General features: G+C 49.3%; 1 protein-coding gene across 1 annotated transcript in view; it reads left to right on the plus strand.

Annotated features, from left to right (window-relative positions):
• Positions 1-1,228: 1,228 nt before the first annotated feature.
• LOC140362654 (uncharacterized) overlaps positions 1,229-15,502 on the plus strand; it is a 68,504-nt gene continuing 54,230 nt past the window's right edge. The window contains exons 1-4 of the mRNA XM_072448804.1: positions 1,229-1,318; positions 1,398-1,488; positions 2,531-2,854; positions 5,763-6,176. Coding sequence (XP_072304905.1) covers positions 1,419-1,488; positions 2,531-2,854; positions 5,763-6,176 — 808 coding nt within the window. The 5' untranslated portion in view covers positions 1,229-1,318; positions 1,398-1,418. The remainder of the gene's footprint in view (positions 1,319-1,397; positions 1,489-2,530; positions 2,855-5,762; positions 6,177-15,502) is intronic.

Here is a 15,502-nt window from a genome sequence, read left to right on the forward strand (position 1 = left end):
ACCAGGACCAGAACCGGGACCAGAACCAGAACCAGAACCAGAACCAGAACCAGGACCAGAACCAGAACCAGGACCAGAACCGGGACCAGAACCAGAACCAGGACCAGAACCAGAACCAGAACCAGGACCAGAACCGGGACCAGAACCAGAACCAGGACCAGAACCAGAACCAGAACCGGGACCGGGACCAGGACCAGAACCCGAACCGGAACCAGGACCAGGACCAGAACCAGAACCGGGACCAGGACCAGGACCAGGACCGACGCGCCATGACTCAACAAACCAACTTTGTCCTGCAGATTCTACGCGCGACCCCAAAGTAAAGGTGAAAGTGTGAGTAGCCCAGAACATTCCATCTCAGCAGTGGAAATGTTCTAGTGTCAATTCTAACTGTTATAGTGACCGGTGTCACCTGACTCATGATGAAATACACCCAGAGGTAAATTAGATGTTTTATGATCAGTGGTAATACAAATCAAATCGCTTTTTGAACATTGAATTAGTTATAATAGATCTAGCATTGAGTCAATTATTCTGATTTCTTTTTCCAAAATCATGTATATGTTCAATTTACTACAAGAATTATTTCTGCTTGAAAAAATTCTGTTCTTATGAACTCTGAACCCATTCCCAGTGGCCCCCGAGAGCTGAAGGGTCCTGTGATAAATACAACATAAAGTCCCAGTTCTGAGGTGTAGAACGAGCGGTGAACGCTGCAGAGTGAAGCCCACACAAGCTTTTATGTTTGTCTGCGTGATCAACTCCTTTGTAGTGGAAAAGTGGCCAACAGGAGCGGGCGGCGTGATGGAGACCAGATGCCCATTGGCACGGTTAAAGTTAAAATCAGGTCCATTACGTTTAGAGGGTTAGAGACTGATCAGTTCATCCATAAACCCATCCATAATGGTCCTCTTCCTTCTCCCGTGAAACACACCTTTGCACCTGCTTTGCCTTCACGTTGAACTCCATCATACTTACATCATCATGGACAGATCTGTTTCAAAATGTCAGGGCTGGGCCTTGTCTAGACATCTTGTTTTGTTGCCTCATAATCACAGCTTGTGGACCATGTGTGACTAACATAAACTCTCCTTTAGACCCCGGGAGCAGGAGCTTGTTGACTTGCAGCTTGTTTGCCATAGCAACACTTTGTACACAACCTGTTTTATTCTTGCATGTCTTTTCTTGTAGCAGCAAAGGGTTAAGACAGAATCTTCTTTCAGCCAGGACCATGTGGCTGCAGTTGTGGTGGCACTAGTGGGACTTCTGGGACTTCTGGGACTTCTGGGACTTCTGGGACTTCTGGACCACGGTCAGAGTAAGTCCACCACAGCGTTCATCCACTGGGCTGTTTTTAGACACGATGTGGTTAAGATGCTGTTCTGTTTCTGCTGCAGCTGTGGGTGAATCTTTGAAGGATGTGGGCCCCAGCCGGGCCCCTGGCTCAGCTCTTCTGCTGGCTGCTTTTGGCTGTGTCCCAGACGTTTGGTACAGTGTAAATTCTGCTGGATTATGAGGGCCTGGGCAAAGATACAAGCAAAACAGTTCCACAGAAACATCTGCGAAGCTACTTGAATTTGGATTCGTACAGAAATGTTAGAGATTAGTCTTGTATTTAAAGTCAGATGGCAAATAATGTGTATTTTAATGAGGGTTTATATTAAAATACACATTATTTGAATAATTATTTGCCATGATTCAACCTGCTCAAAATCTATTTTCTATTTATAAAGTTGCTTGGTTAAATTATTTTTAAGGTGTTAATAAGCTCTAGATATTTGTTGGGTTAGGGTTAGGTTTAGGGTCCCCCTAACTCTAACCCTAACCCTAACCCTAACCCTAACTCTAACCCTAACCCTAACCCTAACCCTAACCCTAACTCTAACCCTAACCCTAACCCTAACCCTAACTCTAACCCTAACTCTAACCCTAACCCTAACTCTAACCCTAACCCTAACCCTAACTCTAACCCTAACCCTAACCCTAACTCTAACCCTAACCCTAACCCTAACTCTAACCCTAACCCTAACCCTAACTCTAACCCTAACCCTAACCCTAACTCTAACCCTAACCCTAACCCTAACTCTAACCTTAACCCTAACCCTAACTCTAACCCTAACCCTAACCCTAACCCTAACCCTAACCCTATAAGCACTTAATAAACAAGTATTACTAGTATTTGTACTAGCATATACTAGGCTTATTGCACTGTATAAATGTTAACAACCAGAGAAGCTACTTAATGAACTGTTTTCCAGAACCAAATTATATATGCCAGTAAATGCTTTATAAGTGCTTAAGAACAAAGAACAAGAGCTTATTAATACATTATAAATACATGAATACATTATACATTGTTTACTAAGAACCTTAAATTAACCAAAGAACTAAGAACCTACATTAAACGTTTTATTTGACTTCTTTTTTAGTTTTTTTATAATGTTATTTTGTAATTAGTTGTTCAATTTGAAGTTGAAAAATCATGAGTAAAGCGGGCCCCTGACGTTAACTAAACATGTTGTGTTTGTAGGAGTGGTCACTGCTCCGTCCAGCGTCACAGTGGGAGTGGACCAGCCTCTGAACCTCAGCTGCAGCATCACCACCTCCACAAACCACACCATCCACCAAGTCATCTGGCTGGACAAACACAAGCGCCCCCTGCTGGTGTACACACCCGGCTCCCCGCTCCACGTCAGCAAACAGGAGCCAAACGTCCAGCTCGGCCCTTCACACCCCGGGGTCAGTCACATCACCATCTCTGCGCTGAGGCCAGAGGACGAGGGCTGCTTCCTCTGCATCTTCCACGTGTATCCAGGCGGTCAGCAGCAAGGACAGACGTGCGTCACTGTCACTGGTAAGTCAAGGCGGTCAGCAGGAGGGCGGTCAGCAGGAGGGCGGTCAGCAGGAGGGCGGTCAGTAGGATGGCGGTCAGCAGGAGGGCGGTCAGCAGGAGGGCGGTCAGCAGGAGGGCGGTCAGCAGGATGGCGGTCAGCAGGAGGGCGGTCAGCAGGAGGGCGGTCAGTAGGATGGCGGTCAGCAGGAGGGCGGTCAGCAGGAGGGCGGTCAGCAGGAGGGCGGTCAGTAGGATGGCGGTCAGCAGGAGGGCGGTCAGCAGGAGGGCGGTCAGTAGGATGGCGGTCAGCAGGAGGGCGGTCAGCAGGAGGGCGGTCAGTAGGATGGCGGTCAGCAGGAGGGCGGTCAGCAGGAGGGCGGTCAGTAGGAGGGCGGTCAGCAGGAGGGCGGTCAGCAGGAGGGCGGTCAGCAGGAGGGCGGTCAGTAGGAGGGCGGTCAGCAGGAGGGCGGTCAGTAGGAGGGCGGTCAGCAGGAGGGCGGTCAGCAGGATGGCGGTCAGCAGGAGGGCGGTCAGCAGGAGGGCGGTCAGTAGGAGGGCGGTCAGCAGGAGGGCGGTCAGTAGGATGCATATACAAAGTCTGAGAAATAAAGTAGATCAGTAAAATATGATTAAAACATGTTTATTATGTGGGATAAACATGGAATGTTCCACAAAATTACATTATTTCAATTACCGACATTTTAATTGTTGTTTTTCCTGCTGTGAGTGAGGTCGCCTCTCCACAGCTCTAACCTGTAATCTGACCTTAATGCCACACTGTGGAACGTCCATGGAGACAAAAGAGAAGCTCTGCACTTTAAGTTTTACAGTTTTTACATATACTTTTTAAAATGTTGTTTTTAGACAAAAAGCTCCACACGGCGCCCCCTGCTGTGCAGTTGTATGTGTCTTCGTTTGTGATGCCATGTAAAGCCTCTCTGACCCTCACTGACCCTCACTGACCCTCACTGACCCTCACTGACCATCACTGACCTTCACTGACCTTCACTGACCTTCACTGACCCTCACTGACCCTCACTGACCCTCACTGACCCTCACTGACCATCACTGACCCTCACTAACCTTCACTGACCATCACTGACCCTCACTGACCTTCACTGACCTTCACTGACCCTCACTGACCATCACTGACCCTCACTGACCATCACTGACCCTCACTGACCTTCACTGACCTTCACTGACCCTCACTGACCATCACTGACCCTCACTAACCTTCACTGACCATCACTGACCCTCACTGACCTTCACTGACCATCACTGACCCTCACTGACCTTCACTGACCCTCACTGACCTTCACTGACCATCACTGACCCTCACTGACCCTCACTGACCTTCACTGACCTTCACTGACCCTCACTGACCATCACTGACCCTCACTGACCCTCACTGACCTTCACTGACCTTCACTGACCCTCACTGACCTTCACTGACCTTCACTGACCCTCACTGACCATCACTGACCCTCACTAACCTTCACTGACCATCACTGACCCTCACTGACCTTCACTGACCTTCACTGACCCTCACTGACCCTCACTGACCATCACTGACCCTCACTAACCTTCACTGACCCTCACTGACCATCACTGACCCTCACTGACCTTCACTGACCTTCACTGACCCTCACTGACCATCACTGACCCTCACTAACCTTCACTGACCATCACTGACCCTCACTGACCTTCACTGACCTTCACTGACCCTCACTGACCATCACTGACCCTCACTGACCCTCACTGACCTTCACTGACCTTCACTGACCCTCACTGACCTTCACTGACCTTCACTGACCCTCACTGACCTTCACTGACCTTCACTGACCATCACTGACCCTCACTGACCCTCACTGACCATCACTGACCCTCACTAACCTTCACTGACCATCACTGACCCTCACTGACCTTCACTGACCTTCACTGACCTTCACTGACCCTCACTGACCATCACTGACCCTCACTGACCCTCACTGACCATCACTGACCCTCACTGACCCTCACTGACCATCACTGACCCTCACTGACCTTCACTGACCTTCACTGACCCTCACTGACCATCACTGACCCTCACTAACCTTCACTGACCATCACTGACCCTCACTGACCTTCACTGACCCTCACTGACCTTCACTGACCTTCACTGACCCTCACTGACCATCACTGACCCTCACTGACCCTCACTGACCTTCACTGACCTTCACTGACCCTCACTGACCTTCACTGACCTTCACTGACCCTCACTGACCATCACTGACCCTCACTAACCTTCACTGACCATCACTGACCCTCACTGACCTTCACTGACCTTCACTGACCCTCACTGACCCTCACTGACCATCACTGACCCTCACTAACCTTCACTGACCCTCACTGACCATCACTGACCCTCACTGACCTTCACTGACCTTCACTGACCCTCACTGACCATCACTGACCCTCACTAACCTTCACTGACCATCACTGACCCTCACTGACCCTCACTGACCATCACTGACCCTCACTAACCTTCACTGACCATCACTGACCCTCACTGACCTTCACTGACCTTCACTGACCTTCACTGACCCTCACTGACCATCACTGACCCTCACTGACCCTCACTGACCATCACTGACCCTCACTGACCCTCACTGACCATCACTGACCCTCACTGACCTTCACTGACCTTCACTGACCCTCACTGACCATCACTGACCCTCACTAACCTTCACTGACCATCACTGACCCTCACTGACCTTCACTGACCTTCACTGACCCTCACTGACCATCACTGACCCTCACTGACCCTCACTAACCTTCACTGACCTTCACTGACCCTCACTGACCTTCACTGACCTTCACTGACCTTCACTGACCCTCACTGACCTTCACTGACCTTCACTGACCCTCTGCGTGTGCTTTGACTCCTCAGGGACAGTGAAGCACAGAAACCACACGAACGCAGAAGTGGGCAAAGCCGCCGTTCTGACCTGTTCTTACACTTTACCTGCTGAAGTGCTCCAGGTCCTGTGGAGGAAGATGGAGCAGGGAAACTCCAGCACGATGGCGTCCTCCTCCAGCACGATGGCGTCCTCCTCCAGCACGATGGCGTCCTCCTCCAGCACGATGGCGTCCTCCTCCAGCACGATGGCGTCCTCCTCCAGATACGAGCAGCGGGTCCAGATCCACCCCGGGTTTTCAAAGAGAGGCACTTTGAATACAGATGTGGGCCATTCAGAGCTGAGGATCGAGGAGGTGAACATGGAGGACGAAGCGTGTTACTCGTGCGAGTTTCACACGTATCCTCACGGGACCAAGAGCGCCAGGACCTGCCTCGCCGTCTATGGTCTGAACCCACGTACACACATATATATATATATATATATATATATATATATATATATATATATATATATATATATATATATATATATATATATATATATATATATATATATATAGCAGGCATAAGGCCGTTAAATGAGCAGTTACTAAGCCCAAAGATGACATATTTGTCATGCTTTATTCTTGTCATTATTAATAATAATGATAAAAATAATTTATTTGAATTTAGGGCTGCAACGATTACTCGAGTAAATCGAATAATTCAATTACAAAAAGCTTCAATTATTATTTCATTGCCTCGATGATTCGTTTAATTTACATATCTAATAGGGCTCTATCTGGAGAAGGCTTTGGACCGTGTCCCTCGGGGTGTCCTTTGGGGGGTGCTCCGGGAGTACGGGGTCCGGGGCCCTTTGCTCAGGGCTGTCCGGTCCCTGTCTGACAGGAGCAGGAGCTGTGTTCACTGCAGTGAGTCAGACCTGCTCCCATGAGGGACTCCTCAGGGCTGCGCTTTGTCACCGGTTCTGTTCATAGTTTTTTGGACAGAATTTCTAGGCGCAGTCAGGGGTCGGAGGGTGTGGTCAGGGGTCGGAGGGTGTGGTCAGGGGTCAGAGGGTGTGGTCAGGGGTCGGAGGGTGTGGTCAGGGGTCAGAGGGTGTGGTCAGGGGTCGGAGGGTGTGGTCAGGGGTCGGAGGGTGTGGTCACGGGTCGGAGGGTGTGGTCAGGGGTCAGAGGGTGTGGTCAGGGGTCAGAGGGTGTGGTCAGGGGTCGGAGGGTGTGGTCAGGGGTCAGAGGGTGTGGTCAGGGGTCAGAGGGTGTGGTCAGGGGTCGGAGGGTGTGGTCAGGGGTCGGAGGGTGTCCGGTTTGGGGACCACAGGATCTCATCTCTGCTGTTTGCAGACGATGTTGTCCTGATGGCTCCATCAAACCTGGACCTGCAGCTGCACTGGGACGAGAGGGAAGCGTCTGGGGATGAGAATCAGCTCCAAATCCGAGGTCATGATTCTCAAGAGGAAAAAGGTGTCTTGCCCTCTCCAGGTGGGTGGGGTCCTTGCCCCAAGTGGAGGAGTTCAAGTATCTCGGGGTCTTGATGGAGCGTGAGATCGACAGTTGGATCGGTGCAGCAGCTGCAGTGATGCAGTCGCTGCATCGACTGTTGTGGTAAAGAAGGAGCTGAGTCCAAAGACAAAGCTCTCGATTTACCGGTCACTCTACGTTCTGACCTCACCTATGGTCATGAGCTTTGGGTAGTGACTGAAAGAACAAGATCGCGGATACAAGCGATCGAAATGAGTTTCCTCCGCCGTGTGGCTGGGCGCTCCCTTAGAGATAAGATGAGGAGCTCAGTCACACGGGGGGAGCTCGGAGTAGAGCCGCTGCTCCTCCAGCTGAGGTGGCTCGGGCATCTGTCCCGGAGCCTCCTGGGCGCCTCCCTGAGGAGGTGTTTCAGGCATGTCCCACCGGGAAGAGGCCCCGGGGAAGACCCAGGACACGCTGGAGAGACTATGTCTCTCGGCTGGCCTGGGAACGCCTCGGGATCCCCCCGGAGGAGTTAGAGGAAGTGTCTGGGGAGAAAATGGATGGATGGCAGAACAACAGCGACTACGACAGCTAATCTCGATCAAATTGGCGGAAGATGACATCCCAGGTGCGAAGCTGAAACAGCATAAAGTAGAGGAGCATTCTGGATTAGTTGAAGCGATGTTTACGGTGCAGAGCACGTCGTATTAGCCTAAAGAAGGCTGAACTCGTAGAAAGGTACGTCTGGGCTTCCTCGGTTCACAACAAGTTCGACTTTTGAACATTATGACGTAGCATTCTACGCGCATTCTAAATAAAACTGATGTTAATTCTACAGCGTGCGCGGAACACGATAAACGTGTAACTGAGGTGTGCTTACTTGCACGGACAAAACGCCGGACCACGCCCCGTCCGGAGAGAGGGCTCGGTCCCGGTACAAAGCGCATAGTCCGTGCATTTGCCCCAAACCAGTCATTTGTCCCGGTTTTGCACAGGCTTCATCCTATGTCACCAGGTCTAAACCGGGTCTGAACCAGGTCTAAACCAGGTCTAAACCAGGTCTAAACCAGGTCTAAACCAGGTCTAAACTGGGTCTAAACCAGGTCTAAACCAGGTCTAAACCAGGTCTAAACCAGGTCTAAACCGGGTCTAAACCAGGTCTAAACTGGGTCTAAACCAGGTCTAAACCAGGTCTAAACCAGGTCTAAACCAGGTCTAAACCAGGTCTAAACTAGGTCCAAGCCGGGTCTAAACCAGGTCTAAACTGGGTCTAAACCAGGTCTAAACTGGGTCTAAACCGGGTCTAAACCGGGTCTAAACCGGGTCTAAACCGGGTCTAAACCGGGTCTAAACCAGGTCTAAACCAGGTCTAAACCAGGTCTAAACTAGGTCTAAACCAGGTCTAAACCAGGTCTAAACCAGGTCTAAACTAGGTCCAAGCCGGGTCTAAACCAGGTCTAAACTGGGTCTAAACCAGGTCTAAACTGGGTCTAAACCGGGTCTAAACCGGGTCTAAACCGGGTCTAAACCGGGTCTAAACCAGGTCTAAACCAGGTCTAAACCAGGTCTAAACTAGGTCTAAACCAGGTCTAAACCAGGTCTAAACCAGGTCTAAACTAGGTCCAAGCCGGGTCTAAACCAGGTCTAAACTAGGTCTAAACCAGGTCTAAACCAGGTCTAAACTAGGTCCAAGCCGGGTCTAAACCAGGTCTAAACTGGGTCTAAACCAGGTCTAAACCGGGTCTAAACCGGGTCTAAACCGGGTCTAAACCGGGTCTAAACCGGGTCTAAACCGGGTCTAAACCAGGTCTAAACCAGGTCTAAACCAGGTCTAAACTAGGTCTAAACCAGGTCTAAACCAGGTCTAAACCAGCTCTAAACCAGGTCTAAACCGGGTCTAAACCGGGTCTAAACCAGGTCTAAACCAGGTCTAAACCAGGACTAAACCAGGTCTAAACCAGGTCTAAACCAGGTCTAAACTAGGTCTAAACTAGGTCTAAACCAGCTCTAAACCGGGTCTAAACCAGGTCTAAACTAGGTCTAAACCAGGTCTAAACCAGGCTCTAAACCAGCTCTAAACCGGGTCTAAACCGGGTCTAAACCGGGTCTAAAGCAGGACTAAACCAGGTCTAAACCGGGTCTAAACCAGCTCTAAACCAGGTCTAAACCAGGTCTAAACTAGGTCTAAACTAGGTCTAAACCAGCTCTAAACCAGGTCTAAACCGGGTCTAAAACGGGTCTAAACCGGGTCTAAACCGGGTCTAAACCGGGTCTAAACTAGGTCTAAACCAGCTCTAAACCGGGTCTAAACCAGGTCTAAACTAGGTCTAAACTAGGTCTAAACCAGGTCTAAACCAGGCTCTAAACCAGCTCTAAACCAGCTCTAAACCAGGTCTAAACCAGGTCTAAACCAGGTCTAAACCAGGTCTAAACCGGGTCTAAACCAGGTCTAAACCAGCTCTAAACCGGGTCTAAACTAGGTCTAAACTAGGTCTAAACCAGGTCTAAACCAGGTCTAGACCAGGTCTAAACTAGGTTCAAGCCGGGTCTAAACCGGGTCTAAACCAGGTCTAAACCGGGTCTAAACCGGGTCTAAACCGGGTCTAAACCAGGTCTAAACCGGGTCTAAACCAGGTCTAAACCAGGTCTAAACCAGGTCTAAACTGGGTCTAAACCAGCTCTAAACCGGGTCTAAACCAGGTCTAAACCAGGCTCTAAACCAGCTCTAAACCGGGTCTAAACCGGGTCTAAACCGGGTCTAAAGCAGGACTAAACCAGGTCTAAACCGGGTCTAAACCAGCTCTAAACTAGGTCTAAACTAGGTCTAAACCAGGTCTAAACCAGGCTCTAAACCAGCTCTAAACCAGCTCTAAACCGGGTCTAAACCAGGTCTAAACCAGGTCTAAACCAGGTCTAAACCGGGTCTAAACCAGGTCTAAACCAGCTCTAAACCGGGTCTAAACTAGGTCTAAACTAGGTCTAAACCAGGTCTAAACCAGGTCTAGACCAGGTCTAAACTAGGTCCAAGCCGGGTCTAAACCGGGTCTAAACCAGGTCTAAACCGGGTCTAAACCGGGTCTAAACCGGGTCTAAACCAGGTCTAAACCGGGTCTAAACCAGGTCTAAACCAGGTCTAAACCAGGTCTAAACTGGGTCTAAACCAGCTCTAAACCGGGTCTAAACCAGGTCTAAACCAGGCTCTAAACCGGGTCTAATCCAGGTCTAAACCAGGTCTAAACCGGGTCTAAACCAGCTCTAAACCAGGTCTAAACCAGGTCTAAACTAGGTCTAAACTAGGTCTAAACCAGGTCTAAACCAGGTCTAAACCAGCTCTAAACCAGATCTAAACCGGGTCTAAACCGGGTCTAAACCGGGTCTAAACCGGGTCTAAACTAGGTCTAAACCGGGTCTAAACCGGGTCTAAACTAGGTCTAAACCAGCTCTAAACCGGGTCTAAACCAGCTCTAAACCGGGTCTAAACCAGGTCTAAACTAGGCTCTAAACCAGGTCTAAACCAGGCTCTAAACCAGGTCTAAACCAGGCTCTAAACCAGCTCTAAACCGGGTCTAAACCAGGTCTAAACCGGGTCTAAACCAGGTCTAAACCAGCTCTAAACCGGGTCTAAACTAGGTCTAAACCAGGTCTAAACCAGGTCTAAACCGGGTCTAAACCGGGTCTAAACCAGGTCTAAACCAGCTCTAAACCGGGTCTAAACCAGCTCTAAACCGGGTCTAAACCAGGTCTAAACCAGGCTCTAAACCAGCTCTAAACCGGGTCTAAACCGGGTCTAAACCGGGTCTAAAGCAGGACTAAACCAGGTCTAAACCGGGTCTAAACCAGCTCTAAACCAGGTCTAAACCAGGTCGAAACTAGGTCTAAACTAGGTCTAAACCAGGTCTAAACCAGGTCTAAACCAGCTCTAAACCAGGTCTAAACCGGGTCTAAAACGGGTCTAAACCGGGTCTAAACCGGGTCTAAACCGGGTCTAAACTAGGTCTAAACCAGCTCTAAACCGGGTCTAAACCAGGTCTAAACTAGGTCTAAACTAGGTCTAAACCAGGTCTAAACCAGGCTCTAAACCAGCTCTAAACCAGCTCTAAACCGGGTCTAAACCAGGTCTAAACCAGGTCTAAACCAGGTCTAAACCGGGTCTAAACCAGGTCTAAACCAGCTCTAAACCGGGTCTAAACTAGGTCTAAACTAGGTCTAAACCAGGTCTAAACCAGGTCTAGACCAGGTCTAAACTAGGTCCAAGCCGGGTCTAAACCGGGTCTAAACCAGGTCTAAACCGGGTCTAAACCGGGTCTAAACCGGGTCTAAACCAGGTCTAAACCGGGTCTAAACCAGGTCTAAACCAGGTCTAAACCAGGTCTAAACTGGGTCTAAACCAGCTCTAAACCGGGTCTAAACCAGGTCTAAACCAGGCTCTAAACCGGGTCTAATCCAGGTCTAACCCAGGTGTAAACCGGGTCTAAACCAGCTCTAAACCAGGTCTAAACCAGGTCTAAACTAGGTCTAAACTAGGTCTAAACCAGGTCTAAACCAGGTCTAAACCAGCTCTAAACCAGATCTAAACCGGGTCTAAACCGGGTCTAAACTAGGTCTAAACCGGGTCTAAACTAGGTCTAAACCAGGTCTAAACCAGGTCTAAACCAGGTCTAAACTAGGCTCTAAACCAGGTCTAAACCAGGCTCTAAACCAGGTCTAAACCAGGCTCTAAACCAGCTCTAAACCGGGTCTAAACCAGGTCTAAACCGGGTCTAAACCAGGTCTAAACCAGCTCTAAACCGGGTCTAAACTAGGTCTAAACCAGGTCTAAACCAGGTCTAAACCGGGTCTAAACCGGGTCTAAACCAGGTCTAAACCAGCTCTAAACCGGGTCTAAACCAGCTCTAAACCGGGTCTAAACCAGGTCTAAACTAGGCTCTAAACCGGGTCTAAACCAGGTCTAAACCAGGCTCTAAACCAGCTCTAAACCGGGTCTAAACCGGGTCTAAACCGGGTCTAAAGCAGGACTAAACCAGGTCTAAACCGGGTCTAAACCAGCTCTAAACCAGGTCTAAACCAGGTCGAAACTAGGTCTAAACTAGGTCTAAACCAGGTCTAAACCAGGTCTAAACCAGCTCTAAACCAGGTCTAAACCGGGTCTAAAACGGGTCTAAACCGGGTCTAAACCGGGTCTAAACCGGGTCTAAACTAGGTCTAAACCAGCTCTAAACCGGGTCTAAACCAGGTCTAAACTAGGTCTAAACTAGGTCTAAACCAGGTCTAAACCAGGCTCTAAACCAGCTCTAAACCAGCTCTAAACCGGGTCTAAACCAGGTCTAAACCAGGTCTAAACCAGGTCTAAACCGGGTCTAAACCAGGTCCAAACCAGCTCTAAACCGGGTCTAAACTAGGTCTAAACTAGGTCTAAACCAGGTCTAAACCAGGTCTAGACCAGGTCTAAACTAGGTCCAAGCCGGGTCTAAACCGGGTCTAAACCAGGTCTAAACCGGGTCTAAACCGGGTCTAAACCGGGTCTAAACCAGGTCTAAACCGGGTCTAAACCAGGTCTAAACCAGGTCTAAACCAGGTCTAAACTGGGTCTAAACCAGCTCTAAACCGGGTCTAAACCAGGTCTAAACCAGGCTCTAAACCGGGTCTAATCCAGGTCTAACCCAGGTGTAAACCGGGTCTAAACCAGCTCTAAACCAGGTCTAAACCAGGTCTAAACTAGGTCTAAACTAGGTCTAAACCAGGTCTAAACCAGGCTCTAAACCAGCTCTAAACCAGCTCTAAACCGGGTCTAAACCAGGTCTAAACCAGGTCTAAACCAGGTCTAAACCGGGTCTAAACCAGGTCTAAACCAGCTCTAAACCGGGTCTAAACTAGGTCTAAACTAGGTCTAAACCAGGTCTAAACCAGGTCTAGACCAGGTCTAAACTAGGTCCAAGCCGGGTCTAAACCGGGTCTAAACCAGGTCTAAACCGGGTCTAAACCGGGTCTAAACCGGGTCTAAACCAGGTCTAAACCGGGTCTAAACCAGGTCTAAACCAGGTCTAAACCAGGTCTAAACTGGGTCTAAACCAGCTCTAAACCGGGTCTAAACCAGGTCTAAACCAGGCTCTAAACCGGGTCTAATCCAGGTCTAAACCAGGTCTAAACCGGGTCTAAACCAGCTCTAAACCAGGTCTAAACCAGGTCTAAACTAGGTCTAAACTAGGTCTAAACCAGGTCTAAACCAGGTCTAAACCAGCTCTAAACCAGATCTAAACCGGGTCTAAACCGGGTCTAAACCGGGTCTAAACCGGGTCTAAACTAGGTCTAAACCGGGTCTAAACCGGGTCTAAACTAGGTCTAAACCAGCTCTAAACCGGGTCTAAACCAGCTCTAAACCGGGTCTAAACCAGGTCTAAACTAGGCTCTAAACCAGGTCTAAACCAGGCTCTAAACCAGGTCTAAACCAGGCTCTAAACCAGCTCTAAACCGGGTCTAAACCAGGTCTAAACCGGGTCTAAACCAGGTCTAAACCAGCTCTAAACCGGGTCTAAACTAGGTCTAAACCAGGTCTAAACCAGGTCTAAACCGGGTCTAAACCGGGTCTAAACCAGGTCTAAACCAGCTCTAAACCGGGTCTAAACCAGCTCTAAACCGGGTCTAAACCAGGTCTAAACTAGGCTCTAAACCGGGTCTAAACCAGGTCTAAACCAGGCTCTAAACCAGCTCTAAACCGGGTCTAAACCGGGTCTAAACCGGGTCTAAAGCAGGACTAAACCAGGTCTAAACCGGGTCTAAACCAGCTCTAAACCAGGTCTAAACCAGGTCGAAACTAGGTCTAAACTAGGTCTAAACCAGGTCTAAACCAGGTCTAAACCAGCTCTAAACCAGGTCTAAACCGGGTCTAAAACGGGTCTAAACCGGGTCTAAACCGGGTCTAAACCGGGTCTAAACTAGGTCTAAACCAGCTCTAAACCGGGTCTAAACCAGGTCTAAACTAGGTCTAAACTAGGTCTAAACCAGGTCTAAACCAGGCTCTAAACCAGCTCTAAACCAGCTCTAAACCGGGTCTAAACCAGGTCTAAACCAGGTCTAAACCAGGTCTAAACCGGGTCTAAACCAGGTCTAAACCAGCTCTAAACCGGGTCTAAACTAGGTCTAAACTAGGTCTAAACCAGGTCTAAACCAGGTCTAGACCAGGTCTAAACTAGGTCCAAGCCGGGTCTAAACCGGGTCTAAACCAGGTCTAAACCGGGTCTAAACCGGGTCTAAACCGGGTCTAAACCAGGTCTAAACCGGGTCTAAACCAGGTCTAAACCAGGTCTAAACCAGGTCTAAACTGGGTCTAAACCAGCTCTAAACCGGGTCTAAACCAGGTCTAAACCAGGCTCTAAACCGGGTCTAATCCAGGTCTAACCCAGGTGTAAACCGGGTCTAAACCAGCTCTAAACCAGGTCTAAACCAGGTCTAAACTAGGTCTAAACTAGGTCTAAACCAGGTCTAAACCAGGTCTAAACCAGCTCTAAACCAGATCTAAACCGGGTCTAAACCGGGTCTAAACTAGGTCTAAACCGGGTCTAAACTAGGTCTAAACCAGGTCTAAACCAGGTCTAAACCAGGTCTAAACTAGGCTCTAAACCAGGTCTAAACCAGGCTCTAAACCAGGTCTAAACCAGGCTCTAAACCAGCTCTAAACCGGGTCTAAACCAGGTCTAAACCGGGTCTAAACCAGGTCTAAACCAGCTCTAAACCGGGTCTAAACTAGGTCTAAACCAGGTCTAAACCAGGTCTAAACCGGGTCTAAACCGGGTCTAAACCAGGTCTAAACCAGCTCTAAACCGGGTCTAAACCAGCTCTAAACCGGGTCTAAACCAGGTCTAAACTAGGCTCTAAACCGGGTCTAAACCAGGTCTAAACCAGGCTCTAAACCAGCTCTAAACCGGGTCTAAACCGGGTCTAAACCGGGTCTAAAGCAGGACTAAACCAGGTCTAAACCGGGTCTAAACCAGCTCTAAACCAGGTCTAAACCAGGTCGAAACTAGGTCTAAACTAGGTCTAAACCAGGTCTAAACCAGGTCTAAACCAGCTCTAAACCAGGTCTAAACCGGGTCTAAAACGGGTCTAAACCGGGTCTAAACCGGGTCTAAACCGGGTCTAAACTAGGTCTAAACCAGCTCTAAACCGGGTCTAAACCAGGTCTAAACTAGGTCTAAACTAGGTCTAAACCAGGTCTAAACCAGGCTCTAAACCAGCTCTAAACCAGCTCTAAACCGGGTCTAAACCAGGTCTAAACCAGGTCTAAACCAGGTCTAAACCGGGTCTAAACCA

This window comes from Eucyclogobius newberryi, unplaced genomic scaffold (genome assembly GCF_026437365.1).
Source record: "Eucyclogobius newberryi isolate DKJ021-1_F unplaced genomic scaffold, fEucNew1.0.hap1 SCAF_1, whole genome shotgun sequence".
Taxonomy (NCBI): Eukaryota; Metazoa; Chordata; class Actinopteri; order Gobiiformes; family Gobiidae; genus Eucyclogobius; species Eucyclogobius newberryi.